Genomic DNA, 18,480 nt, shown 5'->3' with positions numbered 1-18,480 from the left:
TGCTATCTGTTTTCTCTGTCATTCTCCATTTCTTCCTCTCTTTTTCACTCTGCTCCCGTTTTAAATTCCAAATGGCACTAATGTCCTTGGGCTGCTCTTCATCATCTGTTTGTTGCTTCAGTGTTTGAGCTCTAAAGGATGGGAAAGTTTAAGAGGACCCACATAGCCACTCTTGACACATTTTTTTTAAGATGCTGCAAGTCTCAGGGCTAAAATGCTATAAATAGTGCGTTAGGTTCTTGTCAAACGTACTGAGGCATGTTTCTGTGTGTGTGTGTGTGTGTGTGTGTGTGTGTGTGTGTGTGTGTGTGTGTGTGTGTGTGTGTGTGTGTGTGTGTGTGTGTGTGTGTGTGTGTGTGTGTGTGTGTGTGTGTGTGTGTGTGTGTGTGCATCATGAATTTATGCTTTTTGTGGGGACTTACATACGTTCACACACGGACATTATGAGGACTGAGGACTTGTCATTCCTGTAGGAACATAAATGTATTCATGCAGACAAAGATCAAATGCTTAGTTGAAGACTCATTTTATAAGGCAGACTGCAATTTGTATGGAAAAAAAAGGGGGAATATTATGTAAATTTAATGATGAAAAATGACATTTTTAAATCAAGTTGTATTACTAAACCGTAGTGTGACAGGTGCCATGGTTGCAGGTCTGTATAAGAACACATTTACTACTGTAGTAGATACGAGCAAGACTTTTTAATGGAAATATAAATAACAAATGATGAAGGAACAAACAAGGAAACGCAGGGAGAAAACAAACAATTAATAACAACAGTCACATAAACCACATATCAACATAGAACTGTTGAGCTCCTATTTTTGGACAACGACTGATTAATTTGGCCTGAAAGATGGCCAAAGAGCATTTTAAGTGATTGTATAAAATACAGTGATTCCGGGATTTAGAATAACAAACTAACGCGCGGCACAGTGCCGTGTGGCGTGGCAGCTTCACTTCACTTTAAAACACATTTAATCGTTGTTTGTTCAGTCTGCTGTAGCTTCATCCAATATGATAGGGAGATGAATTACTGTAAAAAATAATTTAGTTGATGTGCAAATCGGAGACCAGAGAGGGAGTGTAGCTCCACCAAATATTTCTTATTTAGTTAAGTATAAAAATGTGTGGAGAAAGGAGAGCTCCGTACTTTGGATTTCATAATCTATGTCACATAAGACATTTGTGGAGGTTGAAGTCTATATGGGGATAAAATTTACATTAATGGTTTTTGAAGGATATTTCATGATTTTAATTCAATTGCTTTACGCCACATTCAGTGTGTGTGTGCGTGTGCGTGCATGCGACATATGTCATCGGACAAACTTGAAACTGACAGCTAAAATATGTTGGTATCACATAAGTGGAATACTTTCATTTGCACTAATGCGTCGCTGTTAATGCTCCACTTCGGAATCAGCATGACCCAGACAATAACCCCTTTCATCTGGAATGAACGGAGGCATCATAAACCAAGTCTGATGTCAACCCAGGGTCAACTCACTAATCTGTTATGCAGAAAGGTCTTAAATTAATAACATTAATACCGGGTCACAGTGGTCAGCGGGAGACACATTTGAGTATTCTGAAAGAGTGCAAACTAATTTGAGTATTACCGAGGATGAGTGAAGAGTGTTTCCACTCAGCTGTGATGCATTGGTCCAGTGTTGATTTTTAATATAGAAGCATGCAGATTGCTGTCACGCACTCACCTTGTTCAAACAGAAACACATTTTGCTAACAAGAGCAATCAGAGACTTCTGATGTTTGCCAAAGGTTGACTTGGGCTCAGAAAAAAGAAAATAGAATCCTCACTTTGACAGGAATAAAGAAATCAAGAAGCGGCAGGCATATATAATATGCAATGTTATCTAAACTTCACACCTGGAACAGAAATGTTATTTTCGTGATCTTGATTTTGTAAACTCACCGCCTGGCGTTGTCACTGGCATGAATTGAAAGTGAAGTCAGCTTTTGTTACTCATGAAGAACAAACTACAAACAACCTCCGAGGCCAGCGGGGGTTTAACGTTTAAAGCCAAGTGAATCTTCCGAGAGGAGAGTTGCTTTCATGGGTTCATTTCAAATAGAAATCAAAATGAAACACTGACTGCAGCTTTAATGAAGGGGAATGATGAAACCTTATAAAATTCGTATACTAAAACTTTAGTCCCGCAACAAGGATACAGGCTATCATCAGCACCCGGATATGGAACGTTCATGAGAGAAAGTAGTCTTCAGCTTTTGGAAACATGTTACCATATATACATACATTACTATATGTAAGTGTTATAGAAATTACTGAAAAGTAGTCAACAGTTCCATTTAGTAGTTAAATAAAATGCCATTTTCCCACTAGCAAATATAACGGACGGTTCTATCACTTTTGAATTTCAGATTTTTCAATTAATGTACATGATGATGTTTCACAGCTGCTGCAGTAAGAATGCAGAGGTGTGTAAGAATGTTGATTCAAGTTTGCGATCTTTCATACTGCGCACAACAAACAAGATTGTTTGAGCATTAATGTCATGCAACTGTCCTGTGAAAACTACTTTAGCATTTAGCAACACTGCAAACCCAAACCAATGAGCAAAACTCAAAAGTCAGTCGCACCTAAAACAAAGAATTGGATTGCCCGCTGCTTGTGCTTCATGATTGCAGTAAATTAAGTACACATAAACTTTTTTTTTTCTTTTAAAATAAAAAAAAAGAATATTGTAAATGATTTTAACTTATTGTCTTTCAAAACTTCTCAAATTTTGTTCCAATTACCTTCGTTAGATTGAATAATTCAAACTTAATATGTCCAAAAAGCTTCTTTTGAACAGTGTCGTCCTCCCCTCGGCCCTTTAACATACGACAATGTTAACATGAGACACAAAGAGCACGGGACCCTGTTTCTCTTTAAAGTTAACAAGTCGATCATTTTTTTCAACATGAATTATTTTTTTTTTTAATTGGATCTATAAATAAAGATAATGTATTGTTGTTACACAGCGATTCAATCATTCTGTGAATTATCAATATTGATTCAATGTTGTTTTTCATTTAAACATTAAATGTAGTTATTATCAATGTTGGTTCAGTGAAGTCGTTTCAACTGTGAAAAACAATTGAATTATTGACAGAGTCACTGTTGAAAGAACATTTAAGTATCAACCTTGACAGAATAATATCTAGTGCTGAAACTTCAACCTCAATTAAAATGATGATCCTGAAGGAATTTAATCCAAGGACCAAGGTCAACGTGTTGTCTTAAACATGAGGATTTGAGTGTCTATTTGTATAATTCAGATATGTTTCACACCTGGATCGACTGGATCTACTGGCCCTGGATCACAAAATGATCCATGAAGTGAACTTTACACACAGTCTTTGTTCTTGTTGATGTTTGGTCCAGACAGACAGATGCTGCGCGTCAGCACCTTTCACCACCAGCTTCCTCCCCAGGACAGGAGCCTCACCACGTCTCATTAGGCCAAACTGGCAGCTCGAGTGAAGAGGAGGAGGACCACGTAGCCCTCCCCCCCACCCCCCCATGGCAGAAACCTCCCCATTGCTCACAGGAGCTCTCATTACTTCCCTCCCCTCCACTCCTCTCTCTGAAGGCAGCCAGCTTCATCCATCAGAACCATCGATCCTGTCTCCCCCCGGTGTGGTATCTGTCTGTTTTTAAAACTAAGTGGGAAAGATGGCAGAGCTGGCATGATATTTCAGCTTTCCAATGACAGCACAGTCCCCTTGGGATGTGCAAGGTGAACCAGAGGCTGGGCTTCTTTGAGGAAGCATCATTCCATGGATCTAAATGGAGGAGCGCTCCCCGGAGGAATAACCAACAGTATGTTTTTCTGGTTCGGACATTGAAGTAATAATCAATCTATTGTTTCCTCTTCTGTTCTCTCTGCTCGCTAAAACAGTCTACAACTCATCTCTCTTGACACTGGATACCAAGACAAACTCGTCTCTGCTCGAATCAAACGAAATCACACCGTTTTCTTCCCTGCGAATACTGTTGTTTCACGTTCAGCGCTGATGTTTCACATGAGAGCACCGGGAATCTTTTTAAAGAGATTTGATGTTGTGTCACGCAGAGTTTCTCTTGACTTTGATCTTATTACTCAGTTTTTGGTCAGAGCCGCACACTCAAGCTTTTAAAGTGATTGCCTCCAAGAAAACCATTTTAGTGCAGTCCGACAGGAGCACTTGTTATATTTCTAATGGGGATCAAAGTTACTGACTGTGACATCATTTATTTTTTCACCTACCCCCAACCTAAATTACTTTAGCTTATTCCCTCAAGGTCTAGGTCGGACAGAGGATGTGTGTATTTGTGTGTGCGAAGATACAAAAAAACCCTGCAGGTTTTATTAGGAAAAAGATACACAACACCAAGCATCTAGTATCTCAATTGACAAAGTGAATATAATTCTGAATATATATAGAATAGTCTGATAACCTGTTGATGCTCTCCTTCTTCATAGTCTTGTTTCCTGTTGCTGACTACCCTAACTATAACATGACCAAAAAATAAATCCTTAGAATAAATAAATACCTATATAAACAAACGGTTGCATGTTCTTCTGTGCCTGCATGGGTTTACTGCACGTAGTCTTTTCCATCACGGTCCAAAACATATATATATATCAGGTAAAGTGCTGACTCTGAATTGGTTCCGTCGTGTCTTTGTCCGGTTTCAGCGGGAAGATTGGAAATGATCATATAATCAATAGGTGCAGTTAAACTCTGTTTGCAGAATTGTAACCAGACTTTCAAATCTACCTTTACCTTAACAAGACAGTGTTTTGTGGTAGGAAAAGCAAATACGCTACAGTTTTTTTCAGGACAAGACACATGTCTATGTACATACTGGTATAGAATCGAAATCATACATGACCACGTGTGGCTGTAGTTCTCACTGTTTGCAGATTACAAGTTAGTTTCCAAAGATCATTAAATCACGGATTTTACATCTGGTGGAGTAAATGAAAGGTCAATTCAACCATATTTATATTCGATTTGAATTTACAATTTTTCTCAATGCACTTTAACAAAATGAAGAAGTATGCAGAAGTTTTCATTAATGTGATTGCCATATTACTGAAATATCTTTGTGGGAGAAGAGCTAGATCAAAATGTGGTCATCTGGTCGTGAGGCTGAATCTTGTTTTTGTTGGCCTCACAATGATTTGCCCTTTTCCTGCTCGGAATTCAGTCACGTAGCTCCAACCTTCATGAACTTGTGGTGAAATCAGTGCTGATGGAAGAAAGTTCAGTTCTAAGTTTGACCCCTTCAGATTTTGGGGGCTACAGTTACTTTACATGAACCACGACAAAACAACAGTGGACAGAAAGCATAAACGGCTCTGCACTTTTATGTGGGTATGTGTGCTTGAGAAAATGAATTTTCCCATTGCGCCCAACTATATGTGAAGGTCGGTGTTTTGAACGTCCATCTCACCCTGCTAAGGCGTCCAAAGGTCTGTCGACAACATACTGATATCCAAATTGCTCCCAATGGTGTGAGAGCATCTTTAATGGCAGCCTTCAACCTTAGTGTGTGTGTATGTGTGCTCTTGTACGAGGAATGGTTGAACATAAGTGATCAGTTTAGTGAAATGTGCAATATGGGTAAAAATCCATTTACCAAATACAATACACTAAAAGGCATGCACAAGTAGTGATAATGGAGTAAATGTTTCCTGTGAATAGTCATCGTGTACCATTTAGCAAAATTGTTGTGTTTATTTTAGACGCAACCCTGCAGCTGCTGGGGGTTAAAAATATATAGTGTCCTCTAAATTAGTTTATGAGCAAAGAAAATGCTGGGAGCGTTCTATAATGTACCACCCACTATGTACATGATGTTTTTAGATTAGGGAACGTAATTTTCTCAGGTTGTTAAAGTCCTCAGATTTTCCAGAAGGAAAAAAAAAAAAACTAAAGTCATGACCTTGCTTTCCTCTTTGCAATTAGTGTCAGCATATCTTTTCTTTTATAACAACCTATTATCCTTTTTTTTTTACACCACCTGTGCCGTTCTATTCATGACAAATGACTAAAAATGTAAAAGCACATCACTGCAGCAGAGGTCTCACCCTGAGAGGGACTGGTCAGAAACTTTGTTTTTATAAATGTATTTTATTGTCCAAAAAATAATCTACCACAGCTCGTTGTTGCCATAGTGATGATTGAATCTCTTCTTGTCACAACAATATTATCATGATAGGATTTCTCCCAGTGGAACAGAGTCCTTACAGACTCACTCATCAACTGTTGCTGCTCAGACAGAGCATGTGCAGACTAATTATTCCCCCACCTTTATTTTGAATCCTTAAATATGTAAATTAGGGGTATTTTTTGATTGGGCTCCTGCAGTAAAAGTCTCTCTACTCTTGTTCAAGCACATGTTGCACGCCCACTTCTGATCTCTCACTAACAATTGTTTCTTCACAAGTGCTCTTAGATTTTCAATGTGTAATTTATGAAGTGGCCAGACTTACATGCATATAGGTGTGTGTCTCTGAGTGCAGTTCATTTTATCTCATTATTTCTTACACAGACTTAAACAATGGATTTGGGTCTGTTTCTGAGAAGACTGCATCACCCTCTGGCACAGTTTTTATAATTGAGTGTGATTTTCAGCATCACAATCAGACCACAGGAAAAAGAATAAGGCTGCTTATTTCCTGTTGTCCCTGCACAGTCTGTTCTATTTTTCACTTGTGCCGAACATCTTTCATCGGTTTGACAGTGAAATATGCAGATTTGGACTTTGCAATTAAATGATTTAAAATGCTTATTAATTCGGCGGGAATTTCCTCCCTGTTTAATTGCTCTGTTGAATTTATTCAGCAGTTGAGTAAAGTGCAGATTGAATTTGAATGAGCTCCAGAAACCACTGGAAAGCTTGAAATAAAAGGCAATTTTTAGGCAACGGTCAGGTTTCGTGTCCAGTTTTGTTGGATACAAAACCGCCTCTCGAGAGATTCGACTTCACTGACTCAGTGACCAGAACTGACACGCAGTCACTCACACATTACAGAGGTGTCAGTTTCAGGGGAGACTGCAGAAATCTCCCAGGGTGTGAAAGGCATGAACACCAAAAAAAAAAAAAAAAAAAAAGAAATGCTCAATTTGCATTCATTAGTGATGTCTGTGAGGCTGGTTGAGGCGCTGCGAGTGGAAAATTTCCAGCACCATCTATGATTCCCTCACGCTTCAGAGAGTTTGTACATGTACCTGCCAGACAATGTAACAATTCAGCAGGGAATCTAATAAACAAATCAAGTTCCCCACCCACCAAATCGCTTCATATAAACACATCTCGACAATCATTCATTTATTTAGGAAATACTCTCCATGAAACCAGTGATCATCTCCTACAAGTGCTTGTTATTTTTATATGCTGAATATGACTTTTTTTTTTCTCTCCCTTTGTTCTTTTCATTGATCCGAAGGATAAAACTGAAAGATTTACACTGTTTATACAACACAGATCTGCTTGTAGGGAAGTGTAGAAAGCAAAGAACAGTTTAGAGTATCCTCGTACCAAATCGCAACGATAAAGAACCCCGCGCTGCACGGTGCATCATTTTACATCAAGAAACATCTCACTCCGGTACATCTGCCTGCTGAAAACCATCTGGGTTTTTCTCTGTGGCCATTTTATGAGCAGAGCTGCCACGCGGGGCACAGTATGGTGCAAGCACAGATTCAATTATGAGGTGGGGGTGTTTGGCAGGAAGGTGTGTGTGTGCCAGGCTCTGTCTGCATGCTGCCTTGAAGCTGATAGATGTGGGGACTTCTGGCCTGGCAAGCGGCTTGAAACCTGGCAGAAATGTGAGAAAGGCCCTATTGTTCAGCTGTGTTTACAGCCGAGAGCGTGGGACAGCAGAAATGCATGCGAGAATCCCTCAACTCTCCCCGCCCCACTCCAAAAAGGAAAGAAGGGGGGAAAAAAAAATAAATGCAGAGGGCAGAATCAGATGAGAGATAAAACAATGCCATTCCATTTTTCTCCATCATGTCCTCTGTGAAGCTGCCTACCAATTAGCCACACTGTCGCTGCCGAGGTGAGATAACAATAGTAACCCATGTATCCCCTCAAGACCTCACTACAAGACCTTTATTACCGTATTGATATCTCCTACATGTCACCACTGCCCTCGCTTGCCTGGCAGCATGCCCGCACATTTTCTAGCAAGGAAAAAAAGAAGAGAAAAAAAATAAAATCACCAGAGGGGCTTGTAAGTCAATACAAGAAGAAAACAGCAGGACACAACGTTAGGTTGAATGGTACATGCTGTAATTAGTGTGACGCTGTAAGGAATAAATAGGGGAAATGATACAGCGAGTTCAAGCTGCACAGTAAATCAAAAAACTGATTAATGGGTGAAAGTACAATTACGCTTCTGGCATGAAGTCAAATGACACCCATTGAAAGCATGTTCTGAAATAGAATATAAAAAAAATAAAAATAAAGAAATCTCCACATAATCAGTGGCAAGCAGTGGAAAAACAACAACAAAATAAACAGCAGTTGCAAATACTTACTTCAGGTGCCCACTCATAGTTTCTACTTCATATTTCCCAATTCACTTTAAGATGCAGTTTGACCAAATTTCAATGTTGGCGCAGGTCTGCAAGTACACACAGCTTCAAGAGAGCAAAAGGGAGGCAATCTAAATATTGCATTTTCCACACAAAGACAATAAAGTGTTCGCTCACATTCTATAGCACCACAAATTAGTTATGTCATATGACTGAAGTCTCGTCACAATGAAACCACACAGGAATAGATGCTTTTTAGTTTCTGTGCAAAACTGTTCATATAAATGTTTAGATTGTCCTTTTGGTCCATCAATAAAATCCTTTAACCAGCTCATATTAAATTTTTTTTAAATAAAATATAGTTTTGCTTAAAAGGTACAATATGAAATAGTTTTAGCTTGAAATGTCTTTGAAACCACAAACTGCCAAGAATGAGGGCTGGAAGGAGCAAACTAAATGCTACAGTAAATGTTTAACTTTCAAAGTCCACAGAGCAGGACCCCATGAAACATTTTACATACTGTACCTTTAACGCTGAAAACTTCAAAAGCGTTGGCAAATGCTAAAGTTTCTACAGTAAAAACTGAAAAGTAACAGTCATATAATTGCACAGCAAAACATGACATGAATGTCTATATCCCAAAAAACATATCATAATTACTCTGTAGACCAAAGTGCGTCTTCGCTGGCTGGCGAGAGTTTAAAAACTTCCAAGAGTTGAAAGTACAGTCCCTACATGTTGCATTTATCCCAGAAACCCTTCATTTTTCACTTGTAGATGGCGGAGATGTGACACAGACTTTCTTGGGCTTTGTAGTGGAAACTTTCAGCGGTACCACAGTGGTTGGTTGTGTAGCACTTTGAGTGGGGGTTTACAGTAAATGGATATGGGGTCACTTCTACTGCAAAGCCGAGGTCAGACTCTCAGAGAGCCGGTCTGTGCACGAGTGCTCATAAACAACTACAGGCATCCATTTCAAATGTCCCAGCTGTCACTGAAGTACTGGTCTTCTTCCTCTTCCTCTTCCTCTTCCTCAGTCCCATTTTTCATGAGGTCATTCAACTCCTCTTCCTCTTCTGCTTCCTCCTCCTCCTCACCCTCCACTTTGAGATGAGCGAGCATCGTTTGTAGAGTAGATTTTACTTCCTGGACTTCTTTCTCAAGCGACTGTGCAAAGTGAGTTAAGGAAGAATTGTGCCATAGCAGACATAAACAAATTTATATGGACAAAAAAATAAAAATAAAAACAAAAACCATGCCAGCAGCTAAAAATCTGAGTAAAGGTGACACTTGTGGCCCGGACAGCTAATGGTGATAGCAGAGGACAGCCATAACCTGATGAAGTCATCAATCTCCAATTTGGCCCCCGAACAGATGACGGGGACAGATCATCAAGTCATACCCAATTTAACCCCATCCAATTCACTATTCATGAGCTCGTCTCAACTGTGAGGCTGGTCGGCAATGTGGGGACCCAAGCAAACAGACTGCCTGCCTAAATTATTCATAAACCGTCAATGAAACGGGATAGAGGCTGTCATCAGGAGGGGGATTGTTTAACCTGCTTAGAAACTCAAATTAATCGTATGAGTGTCCAGCGTAAGTGGGAAATCAAAGGGATGGCTTTGATGGCAGATGGGGCCTGATGGCTCGTTTTACTGTCTGAACGGACACAGATTGTCCTCATTCATAATTAAGCAGCCATTAAATAACTTGTCATCAATACTGCAGACGGTTCGACAAGACTTTTTATGCAACATGGTCCAAATGAGAGGAAGACACTTAGAATTATGCCGAATCTCTCTGACACATATCATAGACTGACTGAATTTTGCCTCACTTTGGTTTTGCTTGTCAATCCCAGTTTCTGTGCTGCTCAGCACAGAGACTCAATTAAGACCCTTAGAGCCGACTGGTTTGATCTTCCTGTCACTATGGCAACAGTGGCAGCATCACCAACTCCATTTCTGCGAACCAACAGCATTGCCCCGTGTCTCCTGCGTCCTCAAGTGTGCATGGCACTTTTGGACGAGTGGTGGGACTTCAAATATTGCAAATAAATGACACTCGAGGACATGAAAACAAAGAGGTGGAGAGAAGTAGGCCGGTCTCTGTCAATCTCTGTCAGGCTACACTCATATCATGCAAACAACGGAGAAATCTGTAGTGACCCTCCACCATGAAGGGAGGGACTTGAATATCTAAGAAGCTTGCGAAACAATCCATCCCTGTTTCACTAAGTATAGAGGCATTCGTGATCCTAAGTCGAAATATATATTTTCATCATTCGAAAAAGATGAGAAAGATATCTTTTCCATACCGAGTTAAAAATTACAAATATAATAGATGTAAAAATGAAACTAAATCTTGAAAAAAAGAAATAAAAAGAAAAGTTGAGGCTCAGTGACAAATTTTCTTCCCGCAATAAATATCATTTCAATCTCTCCTAATAAGCCCACCATGCAGAGGGGAAAAGTGGAGCAAGAAAAACACACTAATCTATTTCCAATCAGCTTTCTAATTAGCGCAGAAAATGATGTATTGTGACCTGTAATCAGCTTCAACAGTTTGATTTGAGTCATTATCACAGATAGCGTAATTTCCTCCAAGCCAGATCCAGCAAGTGGAAGTGGGCAGATTAATAAAGAAGGGAGGGGGGGGGGGTGAGACTAGGGGTGAGGCGAGAGGCAGAGAGGGTCAGCTGGAGGATGGACATGAAGATACAGCAGGAGCAGAGTCACTGCAGTGGCATTCTCCTCTGCGGTGCAGCGCTGTCAGCCTGCTTTAATCTTGGCTTGCTGTGACTGGCGGCCCTCTAATAACCTCACATGGACTTTTACCATTTCATTTTCCAGTCGGCACATCCAACCTGTCAGAGAAAAATCCTCTGATCCCAGTTTATCTTCAATTCCCTCTTTGAATGCACCAATAATGTCAGATAGCACAGGTTGATTTCTTTTTCTTTTTTTTTTTGCCTTGAAAGGCAAAGTCAAAGAAAGTTAACATCAGTCAATGTTCAGGCGGTCAAGAGACTATTTCTGGGACTGGAAAGGCCTTGAAGAAACTCAGGCCTTCAGATACACAGACAAAGACACACAAATAAATGTTTACAGTTTGTTTTATCAAGGGTTGGACTGAAGTGAAAGGATATGAGTGAGGGCCTGATCCCGGTTCAGCATGGCCGTCTGCAGCTCGTCTTCTAAGGTCATTAGTCTGTCACTAATCAGTTCGCAGCGCTCCGTCAGGTCCGTAGCTTCAGCCTCACTGCATCCATCCTGGGCAAGAAAATAAAGGGAGGATGAGTATATCTGTACACACCTTTTCATGCACACGCATATGACTTTAAAAATCAATGGACATATATGTGTGCTTATCTCAATCTTACATTAAGAACATTACTACAAACATGGTATAAAAATATGCATTCTTCTTGACTTATGTTGTGGGAACATAATTGAATAACTGAGAAGTGGGAAAAACATGCTGAAATGCTGTTAAACTGATCTTCTTCTTCTGTTTTTTATTATTAAACTCTGAAGTTTGAATTTCCCAAAAGGTAACTTCACTAATTCCCATTTCCATTAAAGTACTTGGAGATGCAGCACAGATGTGTTGAAGTATTTGTTCTGCATTTGCGCATGAGTATTTGGTCATAAGATTGTCAAACACAAATGGCACCAGTTTAAGAAATAAAAGCGAATATCAAATGAAAGCCTAAACGATCCCTATATTTGTTTATAACATGGACCAAGCTCCAACTGGAAGAAGTTTACTATAGAGCCTACCCAATGACCTTTCTCTATCAGTGTACTTTGTTTGGATTCAGCTTCAGGGTCAAACGAGGCAATGAGGGAAAACGTCACTGTTGATATTTACAATCTTAAATGTAGCTAATGTGAATTTTCTTTATGTCTTCTTGAAAAATCTCAAGATGGAGAACATAAAACATTCCACTAGCCACAACACTGGATACATACAATAATAATACAGCTGCACACCTTCGCAATGAAAGATTGAATGAATATATATATATATATATATATATATATATATATATTCATTCAATCTTTCATATATCCCAAAGTAAGAAAGCAGTAACTTTCCTTACTCATTTTGTACACAAAACACACCTCTGGGATGCTTTAATGAGAGTGATGCTGAGAGTGTGGTAAGGGATGTCAGGGCAGTGGGGAGCAGAGTGAAGCAGGGTGAAGCACTCAGAGAGCAGACCTGGCCATAATTAGAACAGGCCCATTTGCAGACATCGTGTCCTAGTTTCCTCACACTTATCAAGCAGAGAGAATACAAACACACACACACACACATACACACTCACACACACCTGCATGTAGACCCAGTGAACTTATAAAACTACACATGGAAAGTTTAATCTGACTCATAGCTGCAGGTAGGAAATATCAACTCCCTGCAGGTCAGAGCTGTCAGAACGATCACTGCAAAGTCGTGTCACTGGTCTTTGTCCTGGAATCGCGCTCATTCCCTGGATGATGTAACATTCCAAAAGCTGCGTGCAACAGCAGCAGGCCCGAGGCAGTGCGGTGTGTTCAAGTCACTTCTCATGCAATTAAGAAATTAAGATTTAATTGTAGTGTAGCCCACAGGGCACAATATTTAGGGACAACATATTTTTGCGTTTGAGGGACAGTCATTACAAATGTGTCTCCTGGCTTCCCCTTACGCAATGCTGGGGTGTTCAGCAACCACAACCAAGAAACAAGACTGTCAAATTATAGATTCACTGAGCTGTTTATTTGTCAAGGTTAGGGGCGTCTTTAGCAGATAACAGCCTCGTGTGTGTGACGCTAATTGATTCTCTACTTGCCAGCCTCCAGTCAGCTTTTATAAAGTCAATATACCACCACAGGGCAAGAAAACAAAAGCTCAGAGTGCAGACTGACAATCTGTTAGCGACTTTGCGCACAGAGAGTATAAAAACTATCTTGAATTAGTTTTTTCTCGCATCAGGTGGTGATCAAAACAGCACGTGCGAGTTTCCTTGCCATCCCTGCCTCTGACAAATAGAAAACATGAGGACTGGGTTTCCAACGACATGTGAGTTTACATAATAAAATCCCAAGTGTGCATGCATCGGCATGTTGATTCCCATGGTAATGTTATTAGACCAAAAGTAAACAAAGCAAACTGCAGGGGCATGAAGTTAAGCAAATCATTTAAGAATCCAATATATGATTGCATGTATGCATTGGTATGATTATTTAAGCCATAATGAGTGAGAGGCAGCAGGTAATTGCACAAGTCCCCATGGGGGCTGTTCTGGTCGACACATTGCACCAGGCGGACAATACCGAGCCGTAATATTGCCCCGGTTTTACACTGAAGGTTGTAATTGCTTTTACAAAACAATAAAGTGTCTGAATTCATTTTGAATAAGAAATTAACTGGCTCATGATTAACTAATCTCTCCATTTTCACTGATGCCATGTAAGTGAGTTCATGCCTTCCACCATCCATTATCCACTTCCAGAGTGGGTTAAGAGATTATGCACTGCATTGTCACTGTAACAGTCCAACTTGCGACACGCTAATCCAAGGAACAGGTAAGAGACAAATCGCAGTAATAAAATAGTGAATGTGCTCCAGTAAAGTTTTGGGGCCACTTAATGATGTAGTGGTTAGCACTATAGCTGAAACTGAGAAGTAATTTGTTTGAATTTCAGACTCTGGGTTTTCCCTCCAAAATCCAAAGAGATGGTTGTTAGGTTCATTGTTGACACTACTCTGCCTGTTTGTTTTTCTGTGTTTCCCCTGTCAATGGCATACTCTGCTTCTTCACCATTAGCTGGGATCTGAAACATTCTGCAGTAGAATTATAGTTTCTTATTTAGTGTTTTTGGTGATGCTATCCTCCCTTTATGTAGTTACACTGACATTACCGCAGTGATGAACTCAGTCATTTCTTTTAAGCAAAAACAAAAGATTCAGCTCTGCTGTAAACATCAGTATATTGATTTAAAAGCCTCCATGCACTGTCTGTTGGAGCTCATACTCCTTCACACCAAGGCTCAGTTACATGGCATTTACTCAAAATGTCTATCTCCTAGGTCCATTGTACATTGTTCGGCACAAAAGAAAGGATGCATTTAAAGGTTGTAATGTTGTATTTAAAAGCTCCTAATGTGCTATAAAAAACAAACACTGCTCTTTGTTGCAGTTGATCAGCACATACATGTTTCTTACAGGTTTGTGCTTAATCACATAATCCCTTTTGTAGCTGCAGCCATCAAATGTCACTGACCAGTGAAACAGAGAAAAAAAAGAGAGCAAAAAAATGTAATCCTTTCTTCCCCAAATTGACTCATTACACAGCTTACAGCTGATTTTAATGTTTTACAGTTCACTGTCTGACAACAGCCATTATCGTCTGTCATCACCAAAGGACTCAAGAAGCAGCTACAGTATTTCAGTCTGTATCATGGCTGATTGGATGGACGGATACTTGGAGGTGTTAGAATCTAGATGCAGCTTTGGTTTTGTTCCATACTCCCTGCCTCCCAGCAACAGTTGTTGAAGTTCAAAACAACTTGACCATTTCAAGTTTGATTTCACAAGATCATGATCAAGATGAATAAAACAAAAAACAAAAAAGTGTAAAATGTGCCTATTGATGTGTGCTTTGGAAGAAAATTCTTTATAATTCCAACTCTTCTCCATTGCCTGCTTCAAAAATCCTCCATAAACTTCTACTCATCCAAAACGCAGCTGCCACCCCTCGAACCGCCTCCACCCACCACATCCCCCCAGTGCTCCAGCAGCTCCACTGGCTCCCGGTTCACCAACGCATTGATTTCAAGATTGTAGTTTTCACATTCAAGGTAATCCACAACCCCCCCCCCCACCACCCCACCCCCACGCCCACCCCTGCCAATGGAACTCCCAACAACCACCCCCTCCGGAAGATGGACTTCCTTCCCGCATTCAAATCTGCACTCAAAACCCACTCGGATTATTATAAAATTATTATTAATAATTTAATAGTTGTTTTTCTTTTTGGCCAGATATTTACATCACCTACGTATATGAGAATCGAATTCTAATATGAGATATAAAACTAACCAATTAATGGGACACGCTCCAGGAAATGAAGGCCACTTATTGTAAGAGCTTAGCCAGGGGCTTGAAGCTTAAGCGGTGAAGAAATGTCTCGTTCTGCTAAAAAAGTTGAAGATTTTTCTTGTTTACTGACGACAATAGTATACTAATTTACCAAAGTAATTTTCAAGTGAAAAAATCTCACAGCAGTACATCAAATCTAATGAAAAGTCTGCAACATTTAATTCTAATAAAAAGTCTATTCTTGCTCGGTCGTGTGGGTCAATGTGAAGAGGGAAATATAAGGACCTTGAGAGGATAGGAGAACAATTAATAGAGATTAGAAGAAAACAGACACACGCGCACACACACGCACACATACATACATATACACCACACACACACACACACACACACACGCACACACACGCACACACACGCACACACACGCACACACACGCACACACACACCAATCAATCTCCATTGTGGCAACCGGGCAGGAGCTTGGCAGCAGCTAAGTGGAAATCATTTACTTAAAGTCATTATGGAAAGGAGAAAGAGGTCAGACGCTCAGCGTGGAGACAGAGGATCTAATTCTTACGCTTTCCCATCACAACACAATGAAGCCAAAGCGACCAGCAACATTAGACAGGAATCACATCCCAGTCCAGCGACATATCTCACCTTTACTGTGATTGAAACCATTTTATGTGAGACAGTTTATCTATAATCTAGCGTGACTTAGTTCACAGTGACACCACTGTCATGGAGATCTTGTATGTTTTTAAAACAAAGGGATCAAACTAAGGGTTCATACTTGGACTCCATCTGGAATTGTTGATTACTGACCATGTCGGAACACTTTTAACACCTCTTCTGATCACTACTGAAATGTGTGTATGGCTAGAGTCTAGATGAGAGTCTCTCAAAGCCTCAAGGCGGCGGAGAGAGGACTGCACTCTATCCGGCCGGGTAGAACTCTGAGATAATCCAGTGAACTTGACATTTGAACTCTGACTTGTTAATGAGTTGTTCTTTCTCTCTAAATCAAGCCTTAACAGAGTGATTTGATATCAGATTTGCATTTGCAGCATCGGGGATGGATTGGCCCATGCTTAAGAGATCTATAATAAGACTTTCTATTCCAGTTTGTAGGACCATGCTGTTGCACATTGGTGACAGCAGGTGCATCCAACAGTGTTTGCCTTCACTAACGTGGCGAGTATTTAAACAAATTGCACCTTTGAAATAAAACCATGATAAGACACCTTGTAGTCTCTAAAATAAACCAGGGCAATTTAAAGGCTCATGTTTTTGTATGTTGCTGAGAGTCAGCATGTCTGCCAATGATTCATTTATCAAAACATTACAGTGAAGCCAGAGAATGGAAGAGGGGTCCACAGCCTTCCGTGGAGGCTGTGTGGCCAGGCTCTGAGGGGAAAAAAGGTTGGGAACCACTTTCCTGCACTGCAGGACACTGCTTTAAAGGGCTGAGGCTGTGCACAGAGATATTCAAACTGTTTACCTGGCTTGAATTTCTGCAGTGGCCTCTCTTAACAAGCATAGTTGCCTGCGTGCTCTTTCTACCTGGCGTGGATAAATGCATGAATTTAAAAGCGAGAGGAGTTGAAAGGAGAATACATGCTCAGCAAAAAAAAAAAACTCCCCTGGATGAATGAAGGATTTAAAAGGCAGGGTGCAAGCTCAGGACAGCCTGGGATGCCAGCCAAGGCTTCTCATGTAGATCAGTATTGATCAGCCGGAGAGAAAGGTGACCGGGGTCGTGTTTAAATTAAGGTCAACTCTTCAGCCCTCCCTCAGCGCCAACACAACTTTAATTACCATAATAACGTTCGACCATGTAGTGACGGTGCCAGCAATACAAACCTCTGGGTGACTGTCCTCCATGCAGAACAAAAACTCTTCCAGCTTCTGCAACAAAAGAGGAACATTTGTTGAGGCCACGCAGTCATAGACCTGCTCATGAATTATGGAAAATACAATTATGTTGGCTGTGTAGTGTATCTGTGCAGCACCCTCATAATGCAAAGACACTGTAATTATTCATCACCAAAACCGACAAGGAGGAAATAGATTAACTAGCTCATCTGAACTGCAGGTTTCCTTTGTTAGCGTTCGTGGAAAGCAATTCTTCACTAAGGAAGGAGGTAATTACTGCACCTATTGGATGCCAACATATTGTTTGTGGCTTTAGGGTAAGCACATAACAATGCAGAGCAACAACAAATAACAATCAGCAGATTTAGAATTATTTTTAATAAAACATTGTGTAACGTCTAATTGCGTTCTTGGCTTTGCTCTGAGGTAAACATACTGTAGTTGACCGTCAATATCTTTTCACTCTCACTTCAAAAGCGGCAATTTTCAGTCACTCTCAACAGCTAGATTGCCACCGCTATCTCTAATAACATCTATCTCACTGCAAACATATTATCTGTCACAGGTAGTTTTCCAGGTATGGATTCCACCGACTGTCTGACATCCAACTACAGAAAAGCTCCTCCATTGTCTGATGCATCTAATGAAAACACTCATATCTGACAAACAAGCCAACCGATACAAAGGAGATTCTGAAGTCCTTTATTATTTATAAAAGTGAGAGGAAACAACTTAATTAACGAAGAAACACATAAAAGGATTGAAATATGTCACTAAAAGGGTATTTGCATTTTAAGATTTAGAGTCTAGAGCAGCAGAACAAGATTATTTACTTCTAATACTCAGCTTCTCTCTTTTATAAAGCATGATAGCATTTTGAGAATTGGCAGTCTTTTTCATAATAAGTTTTATAATACAAATGTCTTTTCACTCTCTGTGCAGATTAACT

At 40.1% G+C, this 18,480-nt stretch overlaps 1 protein-coding gene across 1 annotated transcript in view; it reads right to left on the bottom strand.

Annotated features, from left to right (window-relative positions):
* Window positions 1-7,335: 7,335 nt before the first annotated feature.
* The window catches only part of disc1 (DISC1 scaffold protein), a 52,228-nt gene continuing 41,083 nt past the window's right edge, over window positions 7,336-18,480 (bottom strand). Inside the window, exons 12-14 of the mRNA XM_080481585.1 lie at window positions 17,520-17,564; window positions 11,710-11,835; window positions 7,336-9,727 (exon numbers count right to left, since the gene is read on the bottom strand). Of these exons, the coding sequence (XP_080337711.1) occupies window positions 9,536-9,727; window positions 11,710-11,835; window positions 17,520-17,564 (363 nt within the window). The 3' untranslated portion in view covers window positions 7,336-9,535. The remainder of the gene's footprint in view (window positions 9,728-11,709; window positions 11,836-17,519; window positions 17,565-18,480) is intronic.

This window comes from Lipophrys pholis, assembly GCF_963383615.2.
Source record: "Lipophrys pholis genome assembly, chromosome: 15".
Lineage (NCBI taxonomy): Eukaryota > Metazoa > Chordata > Actinopteri > Blenniiformes > Blenniidae > Lipophrys > Lipophrys pholis.
This window is presented reverse-complemented; position numbering and strand designations above follow the sequence as displayed.